At 43.5% G+C, this 22,009-nt stretch overlaps 1 protein-coding gene across 2 annotated transcripts in view; it reads left to right on the top strand.

Annotated features, from left to right (window-relative positions):
* The window catches only part of LOC124554069 (ankyrin-3-like), a 52,289-nt gene extending 30,590 nt beyond the window's left edge, over positions 1-21,699 (top strand). For both annotated transcript variants that reach the window (XM_047128113.1, XM_047128114.1), the window contains exons 5-6: positions 9,063-9,212; positions 21,164-21,699. In XM_047128113.1, coding sequence (XP_046984069.1) covers positions 9,063-9,212; positions 21,164-21,656 — 643 coding nt within the window. In that variant the 3' untranslated portion in view covers positions 21,657-21,699. The remainder of the gene's footprint in view (positions 1-9,062; positions 9,213-21,163) is intronic.
* The last annotated feature ends 310 nt before the right edge of the window (positions 21,700-22,009 follow it).

The raw sequence follows: 22,009 nt of genomic DNA on the forward strand, positions 1-22,009 counted from the left end.
GGGTCGGTGAATCACGAAGCACGTAGCGATCAGACAGCTCCACACACGGTCCGACACTTGCCAGGGGCTGCCAGCGGCCCCAGAGGACTGCACCGCGTGGATATACCTTCCCTCGTCTGCTACAACCAACCGACTCACTCCAGACCACCTTGCAATGCCGACAACATCCTAAATATTTGTCAGTGGAAATAACGCCACTACACACACAATCTGACAAACACTTGCACGAAGACCTGAACGATACCCAACGGTAACTAAGCACACAGGAAGACAAATCGGGAGTCGATGCACAATTCCACAGCCGACTCATGAACGATTGGCGAGCCAAAACGCGTCATCTAGTAGGACGACCGACCGACGATAGACCATTGCCCGGCTCAAGTGATGCGTGGCGGCATTTGGTCGGGCGAGCTATGTCGACGCACACCTTACTGCTGCTCCAACCCGACTGCACTAATGCCGCATTGCAACCCCCGACTGGCATGACTCGACTGCGCTCCACACGCGTTCCAACTGACTGGCCGACCCAAACTCGCGTCACGAACTCCAGAGCCTAACAGCTTACGACAGACAACAACCGGGAAGTAATAGCAGTCGAGCAAAGGTACTACGAGAGGGGGTATATCGATACGCGCTGCTAACGCCGCTCACGGTCAGGCAAAACAACAACTCACTGACAGTAGTAATTTAAATTACCGTAGTGAGGTGCAAGTACGTTAAAAACAGCGGGAACATGAGCCATGCACGGCTCAAATACGAGCCCCGGACTACGAATCCACTGTATAAAAACAGCAAAATTTTTTTCGAAACTGAGACTCCAACCCGGATGATAGAAGTATGCTCGAATAGCAGAAGTTGTAAAGGCCATTGCTCACATATAGTGCGAAATCCAGGTTCAGGTCCTAGTCTGGCGTAGATTTTCATATGTTGTAGAGCTGGAATCTCGTCGTATTTTCTATTGTGAACACATTTATTATGTTTTGTAGATCTGTGAACTGCAGCGGTATCCGTTCCTTCAGACATGCATCCTTGTCTGAAGGACATGCCATAGAAGGCTCTTAAACGCAAGCATGTTAAGTAGTATTTACATGCCCAGGCAAAGGCCGCACTAAAAATGAGTAAGTTTCTTCCTGTGTTACAGTGTTCGTTCTACAGCAAGACATGGAAACTGATGGTGTGTGTGCAGGTTTGCGTCGATCACTGAAGCATGCCCGCATAAACGAAGCGGGACATTCGGTTTCCAGTCCAGGTCCATCAAGCTTCTTACGTCCCCAGTAAACTGTACAGTTAGAGTGTCATAGTATTCTCTACTGTGCATACGTTTCTTGTACTTCAAGCAGCTGTAGTTCACAGCTGTACCTGTTTCTTCAAACATTCATGCATGTCTGCAGGCCATTGCATAGTAGACCCATAAACATAGACACTGGAAATAGCAATAGCATTTTCTGATGGCACACGATGCTTTCGTTGAATTCTTCTAACAGTTTCATCAAATCTCCGCACAGAACAGAGTGTGTTAGCAGATAGGTTAGCCCGCAAAAATCATGCAATAGATAAGATTTTAATAGCTTCATGAATTATTTAGGTCCTAATTGCAGTCGTCACTTCTATTAAATTGCATGTGTACAAGAAGCTATTATTTACGTCATCATGTGTTTAAAGAAAAAGAAAAATGAGCTGTGAACACTGCAGGTGCCATTCTAGTGATGGACACAATGGTGGGCGGCTCAGATCAGAGTGAGACGCAGTGACATGTACTGTTGGTACCTAGGGCAATTTATTCAAAGTAACCTTTGTACTCGTTTGCTGTCTACCCCGCTACTGACAATTTGGTACCTATAAATGGCGCTATGATGTATAAAGTGAAAGTGAAGAAGTGGAGCAAGTCAGACGCTCCTTATCAGCACCAGAGAAACATTTACACTATGTGATCAAAAGTATCCAGACATGCAACAAAACATACGTTTTTCATATTAGGAGCATTGCGCTGCCACCTACTGTCACGTACTCCATATCAGCGACCTCAGTAGTCACTGGACTTCATGAGAGAGCACAATGGGGCGCTAGGAGGAACTCACGGATTTCGAACGTGGTCAGGTGATTGGGTGTCACGTGTATCATACGTCTGTACGCAATATTTTCACACTCCCACACATCTGTAGGTCATTGTTTCCGATGTGATAGTGAAGTTGAAACGTGAAGGGACACTTACAACACAAAAGCATACAGGCGGACCTCGTCTGTTGACTGACAGACAGTGCCGACAGTTGAAGAGGGTGATAATATGGAATAGGCAGACATCTATCCAGACCATCACACAGGAATTCCAAGCTGCATCATGATCTACTGCAAGTACTATGACAGTTAGGCGAGTGGTGATAAAACTTGGATTTCATGGCCGAGGGGCCACTCATAAGCCACACATCATGCCGGTAAATGCCGAACAACACCTCGCTTAGTTTAAGCAGCGTAAACATTGGACGATTGAAGAGTGGAAAAACTTGTCGGATTGACGAATCACGACACAAAATGTGGCGATCCGATGGTAGGGTGTGGGTACGGCGAATGCTTGGTGAAGTTCATCTGCCAGCGTGTGTAGTGCCAATAGTAAAATTCGGAGCCGGTTGTGTTATGTTGACTAGCAATTCGGGGATGGCGATTGCATCCTCGAACCCAATCGAGCACCTGTTCACACTGCCCGGCCTGTGGTGGAGTGGTTACATGCTAATAACATCCCTATAAAGGACTGGCCTGCACAGAGTCCCGACCTGAATCCTACAGAACATCTTTGTGGTATTTCTCAACACCAACTTTGTGCCAGACCTCACCGACCGACAACGATACCTCTCCTCGGTGCACCACTCTGTGCTGAATTGGCTGTCATTCCCCAAGAAGCCTTCCAGCACCTGCAAGAGCGGAAGCTGTCATCAAGGCTAAGTGTCGGCCAATACCATATTGTATTCCAGCGTTATCAATGGAGGGTTCCATTGTAATTATTTTCAGCCAGGTGTGCAGATAGTTTTTATCACATAGTGTACGGTAGTATGCTGCAGCACGGCTCAACATTGCTAGCAACGTACTTCAGATTCCCCTTTCATGATGTTTCTATTCTGTAAATCCTGAAATCTTCCTTGTAGTAGAGTAGACAGTCACATTAAACGCTAGACCCATATCAGTAATAGAGTTTTATGTGTTTTGTGTATCTCCCTTTTACTTTATACATACATATGAGGGATTCAGTGACAATTTCTGTTACAAAAATTCGTTCAATCTAATCATGTAGTCGAAGGAAATTAGAAATAACTTTTGTGAAGTATACTATGCTTGAAGGAAATTGGTGTCGTTCTCAGTCGGAGCACATATGGAATATTTCTCTTAAAGAAGGTCAAAAAAAAATTGTTCAAATGGCTCTGAGCGCTATGGGACTTAACATCTGTGGTCATCAGTCCCCTAGAACTTACAACTACTTAAACCTAAGTAACATAAGGACATCACACACATCCATGCCCGAGGCAGGATTCTAACCTGTGTGTGTAGTGGTCGTGCAGTTCCAGACTGAAGCGCCCATAACCGTACGGCCACACCGGCCGGCAAAGAAGGTCATGTAAGAACGTAAACACCGCATGAACACCTCACAAGAAAGGAGACTGGGTTCCACAACAGCACTGCCACTTCAGGCGGTTCCATATAACGCTCCGTCTTCCTTCACATTTCCTTCCCACTTCTACTGTGTTGTTTCTCATGATATTGCCATACTTCGGTGCACTCCCTTGTGGAACAAACGTAGAAAGGCACTCTTATGTGTGAAAACTCCATACTTGCCTCTTAGATTCTGTCAAATATCTACTGACCAATCTTCGCTTAATTTTCGATGTGGCTTTAGTAAAGGTTAGTCCTGCGGTGTTCTGTTATGATAGATCTTAGGATTTTCCATATATGGCCTGTTCCAATTACAGGTCCATCCCTAACCACGTAAATATGAAAGAGATTTTAAGATCCTTCTTGTCTTCGTTATAAACATTTCAAATTATAAATACTTACTACAATGCTTCTCACTATCTTTCTTTCTTTCTTTTGATTGTGCCTTCGTCCTGCAGGTATGCAGGATCAGCATGGGTAATCGGATTTGGCAATGTTAGATTAAGGGGTGGCCGGATGCCCTTCCCTGTACCCCCCTGGATGGAATTAGTGTACCCCACCTTTCTGCGACTAGTGTAGTCCGTGGAATAATGCGAAAGTGTTCAGAGGTCTGCGAGCCATGTAACTGAGGCGGGACGTGAGGACCAGCCCGGTATCCACCTAGGGGGATGTGGAAAACCGCCTAAAAACCGTATCCATCGTCGTTAGTCCGCCAGGCGGATTCGATCCGGGGCTGACGCGCCTACCCGAGTTCATGAAGCAGCACATTAGCGCTCTCAGCTAATGTGGCGGGTCTACAATACTTCTGACTAGCAATTATTATAAATTACTTTTATTTTTACATATATCTGAATATTTATGCACTACTCACTGAGTTGCTTGAGAAACTGAATTTCTTATCCTTCAGACAATACTCCTTACACTGAATGACATATCACTCATTTATTTTTATTGTTGTAGAACTGCATTCTGTAATTAGAAGCGAAAATTAATGTTTGAACGAAAATGCTTATCGGCATAGCTAGCTTTTCAAGATGCCCATTATTTACACATTAAATATGTAATTTTATCTGAATTATTTAGAAGTAAAGTTGGGAAATGCAGTTCCTAACTTAAATAGGATGCATGTCACTAGACCTAACCCTTATCTTCTTCATTGCCTCAAGCTATGTACACTATTGCATTGTAGCAATACATCTGCTTACCATGACAACCAGTTCACACCCACTTATCCAGCCATGTCACATGCATATACATGATTAATCTCTGGTTATGTCAATGTTATATTCATTGCCCAGTTTCCTCATGAGAAATCACGAACGTTAACCAACACACACACACACACACACACACACCTAACACAACTACAGCTGTCAAAACTAGAAAGTGCCACATCTTCAATAACGTAGTTCTCATTTGATACATGGATTTCCAAACAGTTGCAGCCATTAAACACCGCTGTTACATGTAGCATGGTTCACAAAACTCTTGAATTGCTTCTTATCTTTTCCGTGACAACACTTGCTTCATATGAACCAATTGTAAATTCCATGTCATCCATAAACGATCTACAATTAATAAACACTGATGTAACAGACACACACACACACACACACACAGAGATACACGCACATACACACACACACAGGCACGTTCATTGACTTCAGTGCCGACCTTTCAGTTTCCAGGCATTTGTTTGTATCTTCTCTTTACTAGGAAAACACTCAATGGACTTTCCCTAATTTCTATATAAAAGCATGATTTCATGAGTCTTCACGTAGATATATTTTGTGCATAGCCTTATGTAATACACTGAACACAGTAACGAATCTAAATTCTTAATTTCAGTAGGTATATATATATATATATATATATATATATATATATATATATATATATATATAATTGATGTGTCTGCCTATTTTACTGATCATACTCATAGGCTCATTCATCCTTCCAGTCAGGTAATATTCAACATTCGCCTATTTCGTGTGAGTGCTCATTGGTGTCAAATGCATCTATTGGCTGAAGTTTCAATTCTGTAATAAAGCATTTAGTGGAAGTCAAATTTTTACTGTAGTAGCTTCGTAATATGACAAATGCGATAAAACGTTTGTCTCTGAATTTCCTTCACTGGTCATTTCAGAAGCATCTGTCATCATATTTACTGTATGTTCCCCCTGCATCCTGGTCTGTAGCATTCTACCTAAAAACACCATCTGATGGACATAGTAGCATATTAAGTACATTTAAGAGTTACTGCATTTCTAATCTCTGTGTGATTGTTGTTTGGTATGTTAACCTGCTGGTATTAGGAACTCAGGAGAATCAGCGTGTAAAGTGATTGTCTCACTAGTAAGTCATTTATCTTAGTGAATTAGTGGACCTGCTGTTGTCTTTGGCTGTATTTGTCCCATTATCTGTGGACGGACAGATGGCGTCTGGTCTCTGTGTCAATACACGTATCCAAGCAGTCTACATCTGCACAGCGTGCCAACCACTGGACACAGCAGGACCAACCACCTGCATACAGCCACACAGCGAGCACAGCAACTTCTGCCAGACACTTGTCACAGTTGTGCAGACCACAGGTCCCCACTCAACCCTCGCACATGATGGTACCACCGTCTCTTTCATGTCCTGAGTTCTGTCACTACATAACGAAATATGTAAACAAATTAGAGGGGATGGCGTTACCGAAGTGTTATGAAGAAAAAATATTTTAGTTTCTAAAAGCAGAGGTTGTGATGGTTAACAGTAAACTTATTGTTTTAATCGATGTAGACATCTTTCTGTGGATTCAGAGAGGAAATGGCGTTCAATTTAGAGATTTCATGTAAGGACTTTGAATCTCCACGTATTCATCTGCACTGACTGTGTAGATTATTTTCATACCAAAAGTTCGCTGTGTGTAGTAGTATGGGGAACGTTTGCTACTCTAAATTCTTTTCCAAAGTTACTGTATATATTAGCCCGCCCGGTTGGCTGTGTGGTCTAATGCACGGCTTTCTGGGCGGGAAGGAGAACCTGGTCCCCGGCATGAATCCGCCCGGCGGATCTGTGTCGAGGTCCGGTGAACTGGCCAGTCTGTGGGTGGTTTTTAGGCGGTTTTCCATTTGCATCGGCGGATGCGAGCTGGTTCCCCTTATTCCGCCTCAGTTACACTACGTCGGCGATTGCTGTGCAAACAAGTTCTTCACGTACGTGTACACCACCATTACTCTACCACGCAAACATAGGGGCTACACTCATCTGATGTGAGACGTTTTCTGGGGGGGGGGGGTCCACCAGAGATCGAACCACACAATAACCCTGGGTTCGGTGTGGGGCGGCGGAGGGGTGAAGTGGACTGCGGTAGTCGTCGTGGGGTTGTGAACCACTGCGGCTGCAGTGGAGATGGAGCCTCTCCTTCGTTTCTAGGTCCCTGGTTAACATACAATACAATACAATACTTTATATATTGATGTAGTGGATAGAGTTTCTAGTTTCATTGTTGGTTATGTATGTCCCAAATTAATCCTGAAGAGAATGGAAGTGGAAGCAGGTTGATGGTGCACTGCTATACGAGTAACATACATGAACATAAATGTATGGTGTTTATCAGCAGCAGAAGAGAAGGGTAGAGTCTGTAGACAGTGAAGCAGGTAAGACAGGAAAGGTAACCTCCATCTAAGACTATGATGTAGAGTCTATCTTGAAGTATACAGTGCCTCAACAAGAACCGAAGTATCCAGAATGGCTGACGAAACGAAATGATTCTTCGCGGGTTGAGACAGTATGTGACGTTATTTCGGTGGTTGAAAAATCGGGTCAAATTTACACAGAAAGTTTTGTGTTCGTTTGTGGCATATTATCGCACAAGATGCCTAGAATTCGTTGCTTCAACTGTAAACAACGTCACCAGGGCAACATATACACAGTAAAGGGAGCTGCAACAAATATGACACTAGTGGCTCAGGACAGCAATCTCTTAGTGCTGGTAGTGAAGAATATCATCACAGGAATTATCTACCAACTGCTGTAATGGAAGCCATCAAACCTATGTTCAGAGACATGCAAATGAAAACTTATTGAAGAAATGTCTTTGTGGCGGTACCCAAAAGCCAAATCAAAATTTTAAACAATGTGTATAGGAGTCATAAAAACCATATTTTGCGGGAATAAATGGACTTGCTATTGGTGTTTATGATGCAGTTTCGTGTTATAATGATGGTGAAAAAAGCAGGAAACATGTTTTACAGAAATTGAGAATCAAGGCAGGAGGGAACTCCATCAAAGCTTTCTATGCAATGGACAGACAGAGTGTAGTGAAACAGATAAATTATTTTTGGGGATGAGAGAAGAGTGTATCATAGAAATGTGAAAAGAAAGAAAACTGGTTTAGGAAAATTGAAAAGGACCTGCTTATGGAGGTGGGCAGCTGTAAATGAATAACAGATACAAGGAGAAACGTTAAGTGCCATTTTCCGCAAAACAAAGATTTCTGTACTTGGGTACATATAACATCCAAAATAAATATCCTATTACTTTCTAACCTGGTATGTTTGTTAAATACAAATTCTTTAGTGCAAAATTGTAGAGTTTTTCAAAGCTTTTAAAAATTATGGTAATAATTGAAATATTTAACTATAAAATTTGAATTGTTTCTAAAGACGAAGTTCAAAATGAAACACCTGATTCATCTTTTCATTAATTAAATAATTTTTTTAGTTTCATACACCTATAACTGGTTTGTATGGCGTGCGAAATTCATCGAAGAATCTCTCATGCTTATGAAGGGAAGTGTACCTATGGCAATAAATGCAGCCAACAGTAAGTGAAAAAATTATGAAATGTCACATGTAAAAAAAAAATTATTTTGTTATGATTTTGTACTTCCACTGTTAGGAGTGTGAATCTGGAACTTCTTGCTCGTGCTGACACATCTACACGAATTTATTTGTAAAAGTATAGACAGTGAAAATTGAAGTGTCCTGTGGTGCCTCACCTGCTCCACGTCTGCCCATTTGACGTTCAACCCCGCTTAACACACGAGCTACAAACACCATCTCATGACGGCAGCAACACATTAAGTGCATTGAAGGGGAACTGTCATTCCAGTTCCTTTGTGATTTATGCTGCTGTGCTTTGAAACTATGTCAACACATAGCGGTCATAAACACAATTGTTGAGCTTCGTACGAGCCTTATATTTATGCTTTATTTTGTACCAAATACTGTGTAATATTCTAGGCTACAGGTATGAGAAAATTAGGAGAAGCAGTGTGTAAACTGATTATCTGCATTCTGAGTGATTCATCTTAGTGGGCTCGCTACTGTAGTTGCGAGTGTGTTTTCCATTATCTGTGTGTGGACAGTACCTCAGCAGTACCGTCTATGGTAATCTGACCACTGTGGACTCGAAGCAGTGTTCCTTCTGTGCAGCACGCCAAGCGCTGGAGAGAGCAGGACCGGCCCCCCCTCGCAGCCGCACAGTGGCCACAGCGACGACGGCCGGAGCCCAGCCACAGCTGTGCCCCCCACCTCTCCCCAGGCCACTCCACAGCCTGATGACGCCGCCGTCTCTCTGCTGCGGTGAGTTCCGTCACTTCTTGTGCAGACTGTCCACAACTACAGCGCGACATGTTGGGGAGATAGCCTAGTGTTAAAGTAAAGAAATGGAATGTCGCTGATTCCTGTTTTTGACAAAGCAGAAGTTATAGTTCTCGTTTAAAGTTACTGCTGTTATAAACTGTGACGTTCGAAGAGGCAAGGATGCAAGGGATTCCCTGCACTCTTCTACAGGTTTGAAATTTGTCGTATTTTCAATTCCTAACACAACTTAGCAGCTGAATGAAATTACTTGTTGTAAGATGCAATAATACTGAATACATCCCCAAAGGCCGGCCGCGGTGGTCTCGCGGTTAAGGCGCTCAGTCCGGAACCGCGCGACTGCTACGGTCGCAGGTTCGAATCCTGCCTCGGGCATGGATGTGTGTGATGTCCTTAGGTTAGTTAGGTTTAAGTAGTTCTAAGTTCTAGGGGACTGATGACCATAGATGTTAAGTCCCATAGTTCTCAGAGCCATTTGAACCATCCCCAAAGATAGCAACTGTGTTGGTGTGTTAGAGGCAGTTTCCGTTTGCAGGGATGGTTTCCTATCTTATGAATTAAATCTGTAGGGGTTAGATCTTGATTGTTGCTTATGACTAGCAATCACCTTCACTATTAGGATGCATCACCACATGACCAGGACTTTCTGAAACTTGCATTGTCTTGCATTTCCACGATGACTCTCCCTACACTATCATGAGATATTCTCTCACAGGGTCTGTGGGAACGCCTGAGCCGTGTATGGCTCGTGTTTCATGACATTTATTCCATGTCATCTTCTATTACAATACCCCCGCCTCGTTTACTTATTCTACTTACTAGCGTCACTAACTTCCTACCATACTTGTCCGTGAGCGACAGCAGCAGCGCATTTCGATAAGTGCGCTGTCGTACCATCTCTGGAGCGACCGACAGTATTTCCGTGTCGTCGTGTGTCTGGTAGTCAGTGAGGGTGATCGGACCTGGAGCGGTTGGAGTTGGAACGCGGCAGAAGTGCAGTCGAAACGTAGGTGCAGTCAGATACTGAGCCTCAGGGAGGTCCGCACAGCTAGTACCAGCGAGGGCGACCGTTGGTTGGGCGTTCGATCCGTCACCTCATCGACGACGTGTATTTTCTTTCGGTTCCTTCCTGTGCAGAGATGTCGGCTGTGTTCCCTCTGCATGGCTGGGTCCGAGCCAATGTCTCTGGAACGTCGTCCATCCGAAGAAAGTCGGCTGAATTGGAGACGCACCAGCAGTGCAGTCGGGACGCAGCAGCAGTGAAGTCGGGGAAGGAGCGCCGGTGAGTCGCGGACAGCCAGTGCTCGCAGACCGCTCGTGACAGAGGATGAACTGTTTGACGGACGGAGATTGGAGCGGGACGACTGCTGGTCGTCTCATCGGCCGACATATATTTGGTCTTTTTCACCGCTTCTGGGCCTCATCACTGGCTCATCTTGCTGGATGTGGTTTGGTTCCTTCTTGTGCGGAACGTCTTGGCCAATGGGCAAGAGTTCCTCTGCATGATTGGGTCAGAGCTATCGTGCCAGGATCGCCGTGTCTCCCACTTCCCGACAGACATCGGGTTCAGTCGGTTTGGAGCTGCAGTGAGCTCCGGATAGGCAAGACTCGCCCGACCATTGCTGATACACGTGGTTTGAGTGCCAATGACCTTGGTTGGCTGCTGGTCGGTCGTGTGGTCAGACGACGTGTTTCGTCACCGACTCTCCTTCGGTTTTGTGTGTGTGTCCTCCTGTGATATGTCCTAGTTGTTCATCAGTCATTCGTTTCACGAGTGTTCCAGTTTCTTGTGGCAGTGTTTCGTGCAACACTGTGTACCCTGTGTCAGTTCGACTGAGCAATGCGTTACCCTAGGTAGTGTTATAGGCCCTTTGCTATTCCTTATCTATATAAAAGATTTTAGAGACAATCTGAGCAGCCGCCTTCGGTTGTTTGCAGATGACGCTGTCGTTTATGGATTAATAAAGTCATCAGAAGATCAAAACAAACTGCAAAACGATTTAGAAAAGATATCTGAATTGTGCGAAAAGTGGCAGTCATCCACACGAGTGCTAAAAGAAACTCGTTAAACTTCCGTTACACGATAAATGAGTCTAATCTAAAAGCTGTAAATTCAACTAAATACCTACGTATTTCAGTAAAGAACAACTTAAATCGGAAGGAACACATATAAAATGTTGTGGGGAAGGATAACGAAAGACTGCGTTTTATTGGCAGGACACTTACATGATGTAACAGACCTACTAAGGCGACTGCCTACACCACTCTTGTCCGTCTGCTTTTAGAATACTGCTGCACGGTGTGGGATCCTTACCAGATAGGACTGACGGAGTACATTGAAAAAGTTCAAGGAAAGACAGCACGTTTTGTATTGTCTCGAAATATGGGAGAGAGTGTATCAGAAATTATACACGACTTGGGCTGGAGATCATTAAAAGAAATGCGTTTTTCATTGCAACGGAATCTTCTCACGAAATTCCAATCACCAACATTCTCCTCCGATGCGAAAATATTTTGTTGACACCGACCTACATAGAGCGGAACGATCACCAAGATAAAACAAGGGAAATCAGAGCTCATACGGAAAGATATAGGTGTTCATTCTTCCCACGTGCTATGCGAGATTGGAATAATGAATTGCGAAGGTGGTTCGATGAACCCTCAGCCAGGCACTTAAATATGATTTGCAGAGTATCGATGTAGATGTAGAAGTTCTGTAATGCTGTCTGCTTACTGCAGTAGCCAGTTGATCGGCTAAGACAGAGCAGCGAGTGAATGTTTTCTTACTGAGTTGATGCTGTCCCCCACGACGTGTAGTTCCACAGCCGTTGCGACGTTCATATCTGTCAGTAGTTATTGCGCCTGGGCCTATTAACACAACAATATTTGAAGACGAGTGTTAATGGTCTCTTCGCCGCGCTGGCAATTTCGTTGTAGTGATTTTGGTCCGGTGACCGAAATCAGGTGCTTGCTTCGTTGGCTGTCTGTCGGTTGGCCTGCCTTCCGATTTAGAGACTGTTGGTCAGGCTGCCTTTCTCGCCTAAACGGGCATTAGTGTTACGATCCCAGGCTAACCGTTGGAAACTTCTGAGGGCCGTTCCTTGTGTGCTACATAGTAATTTCCCTGTTTGGGTTTTAGTTATTTTATTGATGTGAGGCCTTCAGCTGAGTTTTAATATTTCTTAAATTAATTTCCTCGTTTTGCCCTTTTGCATGAAATGTTTTAAGATAAAGCTTTGTGCCTTTTAAATTTAAACTCTTTTCTAGGCCTTTAGCCGTTGAACAATTTGTTTGATATGTGGCCTTCAGCCAAGTATCAATATCACCTAAAATTAATGTTTTTACCTTGTCCTTAAGGCATGGGATTTTTATTTTTGCATAGGGGCCTTCAGCCTAATTTTGTATGAAAATTTTTAAGATAAGGCTTTCTGCCTTTTAAAATTCAAACTCTTCTTTCTAGGGCTTAAGCCATTACATTATTTACTGATGTGCTTCCTTCAGCCAAGTTTCAATATCTCTTAAATTAATGTTGTTGTCTTGCCCTTTTACATGAAATATTTTAAGATAGCTACTTCTGCCTTTTGATGGTAACTCTCCTTATTGTTTTACATGCAGCCTCCAGCCAAGTTCCAGTTAAATTAAATTGCTAAGACCTTCAGCCTCTTTCGGTTGAGGATTTAGAAAATATTTTAGGGTGAAACCTCCAGAAGAACCTTGTCGTGACGCCATCTGCATTGCGAAAATATTCTGGACAATTTACCTTTTTGGATCCCTGGGAATGGACTGTCAAGGTGGAAGTGACCGTAGAATAAGTTACAGAGGGATAACATTCTATGACTTGGAGCTTTGAATTCCTAAGTTTGGTTGTAGTTGGAAAGCTAGGGAGTCTAAAAACGGAACTGCAAAGACCCAGTGTAGATACAGTGGGGGTCATTGATGTGAAATAGAAGAAAGCAAAGGATTTGTCATAAGACACATTGGGGTAATATCAACAGCAAATTGTATAATGGAATTCGTTATAAATAGGAAAGCAGGGGAGTGTGTGGGCTACTGTGAACTGCTCAATGACAGAGTTTTTCTCACCAGATTCGATATCAAAAATGGTTCAAATGGCTCTGAGCACTATGGGACTTAACATCTGAGATATCAGTCCCCTAGAACTTAGAACTACTTAAACCTAACTAACCTAAGGACATCACACACATCCATGCCCGAGGCAGGATTCGAACCTGCGACCGTAGCGGTCGCGCGGTTCCAGACTGAAGCACCTAGAACCCCTCGGCCACACCGGCCGGCGATTCGACATCAAACGAACACCGACAACAGTAGTTCAGGTACAGATGGCAACGACACATGAAATGGAGAAAAGAGAGGAAGCATGGAATTGAAATGCGATTGTGGAGGAAAGAAAAGAAGAAATTGTCATGGGGATTATGGGTTTGGCACAGTGATGAGAGAGGTAAACGTCTAGTTGAATTATGCAGTCAAATTGAAATGGTAATAACGAATACTCTGTTCAGGAATCATGTGAGGAAAAATATGCATGGAAAATACCCAGGGACACTGAAGGATTCGAGCTGGATTACTTCATGGTCAGACAGAGATTGCGACATCAGATATTGGAACGTAAGGTGTACCCAGATGTACACAAAGATTTAATAATTATGAAGAGTAGAGTGACGTTTAGCAGAATCGTCCAGAAGAATCAGCATAGAAGGATGTAGCATCATGCAGTAATGAAAAATGATGAGATGTGCTTGAAGTTAATGAACGATGTGTAAACGGCGGTAAGGAATATCACAGTAGGCTATTTAATTGAAGAGGAGTGGACATCTCTAGAACGTAAAATCATAGGTGGTGGACAGATAAACACAGATAAAAGGAAGCTAACTTCGAAGAAACCTTGAGTAACTGTAGAAAGACTGCAACTGATCAACAAAATAAGAAAGCATGTAAATGTTCAGAGAAAGACAGGAATAAAGCTACGTTCACTGAGGTGGCAAGAGTCGTGGGATACCTCCTAATGTCATGTCAGACCTCCTTGTGCGCAACCTAGAACAACAACTTGAGGTGGTGGGGACCCAAGAAGTCGTTGGAAGTCCCCTGTAAAAATACATTGCCAGGCTGCCTCTATAGCCATCCACAACTACGAAAGTGTTCCTGCTGCAAGATTTTGTACAAGAACTGACCTCTCTATTATGTCCAATAAATCATCGGTGGGATTCATGATGCGCAATCCGGGTGGCCAAATCATTTACACCAGTTGTCCACAATGTTCCTCAAATCAATCGTGGACAGTTGTCGCCCACGGACATTAAATCGCTGATTGAGAAAATTGAGTCAACAAATGGCTGAAAATAGTCTCCAAGTAGGTAACCTTAACCATTTCCAGTCAATGATTCGTTCAGTTGGACGAGAGGTCCCAGCCCATTCCACGTAAGCACATAGCATGCCATTACAGAGCCAACACCATTTTGCACAGGCCCTTTTTGGCAAGTTGAGTCCAATGCTTCGTGGGTTCTACGCCACACTTGAACATTACAATCAGCTCTCACCAACTGAATCCGAGGCTTATCTGACCAGGCCACGCTTTTCCAGTCGTCTAGCCTTCAACCATTATGGTCACGAGACCAGGAAAGGAATTGCGGGTGGTAACATACTGGTAGTGAAGTCACTCGCATTGGTCATCTGTTGCCACAGCACTTAACGGAAAATTTGGCGCATTGTCCTAGTGGATACGTTCGTCGTATATTCTACATTGATTTCTGCGGTTATTTCACAAAGTATTGCTTGTCTCTTAGCACCGACCACTACATGCACAAGCCGCTGCTTTTGGTCGTTGTATGAAGGCTGTTAGCCACAGCATTCACTGTGATGAGAGATAATGCCTGATATTTAGTATTCTTGGGACACCCTTGGCATTGTGTATCCTGGAATATTGAATTCCCTAACGATTTCCGATATGGGATGTCCTATGCATCTACCTCCAGCTACTATTTGGTGTTGAAAGTTAATCCCCACTGTGTGGCCATAATCACGACGGAGACCCCTTCACACGAATCACCTGAGTTCATATGACAGCTCTGCCAATGCACTGCACTTTTGTACCTTGTGTGTGTGACACTGCCGCTGTCTGTATATGTGCACACCACTATTGAATGGCTTGTCACCTCAGTGTAGGCCAATTAGAAATGACATATGTGGGACGTGCCGCGTAGACTAGGTGAAACAACTGCAGAAAAATTGTGAAAAAACTAAAAAGAAACAGTCTTTTGCAGGACTGACAAATAATATAGAAAAATCTAAATTACAAACACCATGGGAATTCCACTGCCAGCCTCAGCAGACAGAGCACATAGGTGGAAAGATTACACTGAGAGCCTCTACGAATAGGGACCTTGTTCGATGATTTGATAGAGGAAGGAATCTGTGTCGACAGGGAAGATATACAGGATCTACTATTAGAGCCAGTAGTTTAAAGAACTCTGGATGATTTGACAACAAATAAAACTGACAGGGTACCTAGCGCTTCATCAGGACTACTAAGTTCATTGGGTAAAGTGGAAACCAAACGACAATTCAAGTTGGAGAGTAGAATCTGTGAGTTGGCGACATACCATCACTCTTTTACAAAAATATCATCCACATATTTCCCAAGATAGCAAGGGCAGATAAGTGTGAGGACTAGTGCGCAATCACCTTTCTTACTCATGCATCCAAGCTGCCGACGAGAATGATATACGGAAAAAGTGAAAAGAAAATTGAGAAACTGTCAAATGACGGTCAGTTTGACTTTAGAAGAAGTAAAGGCACCAGACACGGTGTTCGAAAGTTGTACGTTATAATGGAAGCAACTAAAAAGTTTTTTGACCTAGAAAAAGTGTTCGACATTATATAACTCTGCAAGATCTTCGAAAGTCTTATATAAATATGATTAAGTTACAGGGAAGGACGGGTAGGTTACAACATGCACAAGAACCAAGAGGGAACAGTAAGACTGGAAGATAAAGAACAAAGTGCTCAGATTAAGTGTGTAAGACAGGAGCAGTCTTTTGCCCCTGCTATTCCATCTACACATTCAAGAAGCTGTGATGGAAATATAATAAAAGTTCATGGGTGGAATTAAAATTCGCGGTGAAAGGATGCCAATGAAAAATTTGGTTGATGACATTGCTATCCTCAGCGAAAGTGAATAGTTACAGGATCTGCTGATTGAATGGAGAGTCGGGTGAGCAAGGAATGTGAATTGAGAATGAACCACTAAAAGAAAATTCTACTGAGAAATAGTAGATGTCAGAAAACTTAACACTTAAATTGGTGGTCACGAAGTAGCCGATATTAAGAAATTCTGGAACCAAAATAACCCTTGATATACAAAGCCAGAAGGGCATGAGAAGCGTAGTAGCAAAGGCAATATGGGTACAACTAGCCAACATAATTCCGCTGCTATGAAACATTTATGTTTGGATTACTACTTCGTATGATATTGAACGGTGGACAGTGGCAAAAAACCGGAACTGAGGAGACTAGGAGCGTGTGAAATGTGGTGATAGAGAAAAGTGTTGAAAATTAGGTGGACTTGTCAGATATGGAACGAGGGAGTACTCTCCAGAATCAGCGATATACGGAATCACTGGCAAGACGAAGGAGATGTATAGCGTAAAGACTGAAGGTAAAGACAGAGATTGAAATACATCCAACAATTAATTGAGTGTGTAGGGTGTAAGTGCTACTTTCAGATGAAGGTTGGTGCAAGAGAGGAATTCGTGGCAGGCCACATCAAACCGAGTAGAAAACTACTGGCTAAAATAATCTCATTTGACAGATTAATAGAATGTATCTGTACTTAATTGTCTTTACTTCATAAAGGAAGTGCTACATATTATTCCTGAGCATGCAACACGCAGTTCGTAGTATCAAAATGTAGGTGTTTATGTCACATGTAAATAACATGGCCCGTTTCTCAGTAGACATTCAGTTTCATCGACGGTATATGGACACGTAGTAGAGAAAATTAATAAAGGGTGTGTTAAAGTTTCATCTCTATCAAGGCTTTTATTCTGCTGAGGGAACTTTGAGTAATGGGTGTGAAATTATATGGAGAAATGAGAACCCAATATTCTTCAACGTTGGCGCTTCAGTCTCCAGCGAAGCCAGCTTCTAACTCATCCCAGAGCAATTGCATTGGATTTAGCTCGGAATTCTGGACGGACAGTACATTCATATAAAGCTGTTGTCCAAAAATTGTTGCCTGACAGGTAATGATTTATGATAAGAAGCACTGTCTTGCTAACGCAAACAATGTTGATCTACAGTGTGCAGTACACAAAGCTGGGAAACGTGCTTGCAATGCTGTCGAATTTAGTGTTCTCTTAAGCTCAATAGGGGAATGATACCATAACCATGGAAATATGCCGATAATTTAACGCCATCTCCTCTCTCCTTCACTTCTGACGTTACACAAGATGGCAGGTTACAGTTATCAGCCAAAAACAGAGCCTTCTATCGGATTGCCACAGGTGGTTCATCTGTGCAGACCATTCGTTTCCATTCATCCATTGCCCAGTGGCGTCACGCATTTCACCAATTTTAGTGTTGCGTAGCACTGACTGCAGAAATGTGTGCCTCATTGGGGGGGGGGGGGGGGGGGTGGCTCGACCATTTTACAACATTCTTTTTACCTCCCTATGCACAGTCGTTGTGCTGGCTGCAGTGCTTGATGCGATTTTTTACAGCGACCCTCCATAAAGCTTCATGGTCTCTGTCCATCAGTATATGCCGCCTCTACCTTTTGCTATGGTTGTTGCTCTGCATTTGCACTTCACAAAAGCGTCTCCAAAAGTCGCCTAGAGCTACTGTGTAAGGGTCGAAACATTCCTGGTACATTTGTTACTCAGGTGACATCCAGTGTCTAGTGCACATTCAAAGTCCCTAACCCCCGTGATGGACCCATTCTGCTATTTCTGGTTCTGTACTGACGACACAAGTCTCTCTGCCTCCTTTTATACTAGCGGATCGGCCTCTAATTACACTTGTTGGCCAGACACACATTAGATAGAGGTATCTAGATACTTTTGAGCTGAGAGTGTAGCGTATCTCGCAGCCTATCCCTGATGTTATTCGATCTGTATGTTGAGCAAGCTGTAAAGGAAACAAGAGAAAAATTTACATTAGGAATTAGAAGCCATGGAGAAGAAACAAAAACTTTGACGTTTGCCAATGACATTGTAATTCTGTCACAGACAGCAAAGGGCCTGGAAGAGCAGTTGAATGGAATGGATAGTGTCTTGAGAGGAGGATATAAGATGAACATTAGCAAAAGCGAAACGAGGATAAAGGAATGCAGTCAAATCGGCTGATGCCGATGGAATTAAATTAGGAAATGAGACACTTAAAGTAGTAAACGAGTAAAGCTATTTGGGAAGCAAAATAACTGATCTTGGTCGAAGGAGAGAGGATATAAAATGTATACTGGCAATGGCAGAAGAAGTGTTTCAGAAGAAGAGAAATTAGTTAACATCGAGTATAGATTTAAGTGTCAGGAAGTCTTTTCTGAAAGTTTTTCTATCGAGTGTAGCCCTCTATAGAAGTGAAAGATGGACAAGAAACGATGTAAACAAGAAGGGAATAGAAGAGAAATGCAGTGCTACAGAAGAATGCTGAAGATTAGATGGGTAGATCAGGTAACTAATGAAGAGGTACTGGACAGAATTGGAGAGAAGAAGAATTTGTGGTACTACTTGACTACAAGATGGGATCGGTTGGTAGGGCATGTTCAGAGGCATCAAGGGATTACCAACTTAGTACTGGAGGGCAGCGTGGAGGATAAATGTCGTAGAGGGAGACCAAAAGATGAATACACAAGGCAAATTCAGAAGGATGTCGGTTGCAGAAGTTACTTGTCGTTGAAGAAGCTTGCACAGGCTAGAGTAGTATGGAGAACAGCATCAGAGCTGTCTCTGGACAGAAGACCACAACATCAACAGCAATATACCTAAATGTTGTCAGGTCTTTAGTGTCATAAGAACGTAGGATTCCGCGGCCGGTGTCATAGTGATTAAAATTCTTCTGGGTATTATGCCGCGTCATTGCTAAAAACTAACAACAATAATAAACTAAAACCGACGTTCCGGCCCAATCACTAGGTCTTTAGTATGTTTACGAAGCCAACACGCAGCTCGGCTAGTAATTTGAATGGTATAAAAAGCGCGTGAAATTTGATGTACCCCGGTGTCCAAAATTAAAGCAACAAATGGAAATTTTACAAGGTTGCGTATATTTTGCCATAAAATAGTAGAAACAGGTGATAGTAAAATAGAAACGATGTAAAATATAAAAACATGAACAGCTACAAAATGCACAAAGGTAGATAAAAATGTTCACCTTTTTTTTAAAACTTAACCGATTTGCACACAAAATTCGACAACTGGTTAATGTTTTCAGCATCGGGTGTGACCACCTCTGACTCATACAAGCCTGGCAGTGACAGGGAAAGCTGTGAATGATGTCATCGATCTCATGTGGAGGCAATTACACTATTCTTATTGCAGAGCTACTCGCAAGTCTTATAGAATTCCCAGAATGAGATTTTCACTCTGCAGCGGAGTGTACGCTGATATGATACTTCCTGGCAGATTAAAACCGTGTGCCGGACCGAAACTCGAACTTGGGACCTTTGCCTGGTAGAGCACTTGCCCGCGAAAGGCAAAGGTCCCGAGTTCGAGTTTCGGTCCGGCACACAGTTTTAATCTGCCAGGAAGTTTCTTATAGAATTGTTGGTGGAAGCTTATGTGATGCAACCCATCTCCCTAGTGTGTCCCCGGCATGCTCTATGGGATTCAAATTGGGAGATCGAGCGAACCACCCCATACGTGCAATATCTTCTATTCCCAAGAAAACGTCAATCACCTGATCTCTATGAGGCTTAGCATTATCGTCCAACAATACGAAGTCTACGGCAGAGCACCTCGCAAAAACCGCATATGAGGTCCCAAGATCTCGTCGCGATACCTGACAGGAGTTAAACCTAGCCGATTCACCCGTACAACATCATGAAGAGGTGTTCGAGTAGTCAACATCAGGGGTAATCCTCAATATCAGTCTTTTACAAAGCTGTTTGGTTTCCGAAATCGTGTTCCGCATTCCCTCCATATGCAAATCCGTCGAGAATCACTCTACAGAGTGTATTGGAACTCACCTGTGAAAAGGACGTGGACTATTTGCTCGGCCATCTAGGTGGCATGTTGACGACTTTAACATTTATTTCTGTGAAGATGTGTCAGAGGTACATATACAACAGGTCTCTGACAATAAAGGCCACTCTGCTGATGCCTTCTGTATAACGTCTACCTCGATTCAACACAACCAGTGCATGCTGCGAGGTTATATGGCAGTTGCCATGCAGTTGCAAGGCGGTGCTGTGATGCCCTTTTAGCCAGATAACGGTTCTTTCTTTCTGGTATCACACGTGCTGGGTCCTGCCCCCGTCTTTGAGATACAGTTTCTGTCTCTACAAACTGTCCCCACATCTGAGAAACAACAGAGCGCAGGGAGCCTGGTAGGCGTCTTCTCTGTACCATACTCCACCGTCTGTGACTGTGTCTACAGCGATTGTGGATGTGGGACTACCCAGCAAACACTACCCCATTTTGTAGTTTCACTGACTTCATCGTTGTAGTTGTTCATTGACTGGAATGCCAGCTACCATGCAGAACACCATGGTTCAGGCATCTGCTGACAGTTGGTATGAATACATTGGAATGAGACACACGATGCGGAAATCGCAGTTTGTTGCTTTAACTTTGGACACCAGTCTATTGTGGTAAACTTCTTGGAGAGATGAGTTGTTGGAACTCATCACAGTTCTGCGATAGTGCTTCGTCCTCAGATATGTGTGTTGAGAGAAATTTGTAAGTATCTTTCTTTTGTTGTAGGGATCTTTCCGGAGAAGAGAAGGGCAAGATGCTGATCGTGGCAGCTAAGGAGGGGTCAGTGAGCAAGGTGCGAACTTTGGTGGCGATGGGGGCGGACGTAGAGGCGAAGGACGACGACAAGTGGACAGCACTGCACTGGGCAGCAAGGAGGGGACACGTGGAGGTGGTGAGGCGTTTGCTGGAGGATGGAGCAGATGTCAACGCCAGGGACCGCTGGCAGAACACACCTCTGCACATGGCTGCATGGATAGGCAATGCGGCTGTGGTGCGGCTGCTGGCAGCATCCTCTGCCGACCCCAACGCCAGGGATCAAAGTGGGATCACACCACTGCACTATGCGGCACGGCGTGGACACGCAGATGCGGCGACTGCGCTACTGGAGGCAGGGGCCGACAGGGAAGTCAGGAATGACGATGGGGACACGCCGCTGGCCCTAGCCGAGCGGATCAACCACCAGCGGCTCACATACATCCTAGGATCAAGTTCAGTGTAATGCAAACGAATCTGGAGTAAAATGAATAAAGCTTTCTATGCGACCTCTGCTACTTTTAAGATAAAGAATTAAGAAAATCCTGCAGTCTTGCTTTGCACCCATATTTACATAGTACATACAACGACCCCAGTACCATTACAACAAGAATGCTTCTAGACTACTACAGGTAAAAGGTGGGGCACTCCTTTTGCTGAAAATTCAAAAGAAATTGAATAATTCTCGATTACTTATAAACACCAGGTTTCTACAGTATTTTATTAGTGGAAAATGCTTTTTAGGTGCATTTTTGGTGCTATGTGGAACTTCTATAAAATGAGAAAATTAATAGAAGTTTTTGAAATGCCTGGGCTAAC

This window comes from Schistocerca americana, chromosome 11, assembly GCF_021461395.2.
Source record: "Schistocerca americana isolate TAMUIC-IGC-003095 chromosome 11, iqSchAmer2.1, whole genome shotgun sequence".
NCBI classification, from domain to species: domain Eukaryota; kingdom Metazoa; phylum Arthropoda; class Insecta; order Orthoptera; family Acrididae; genus Schistocerca; species Schistocerca americana.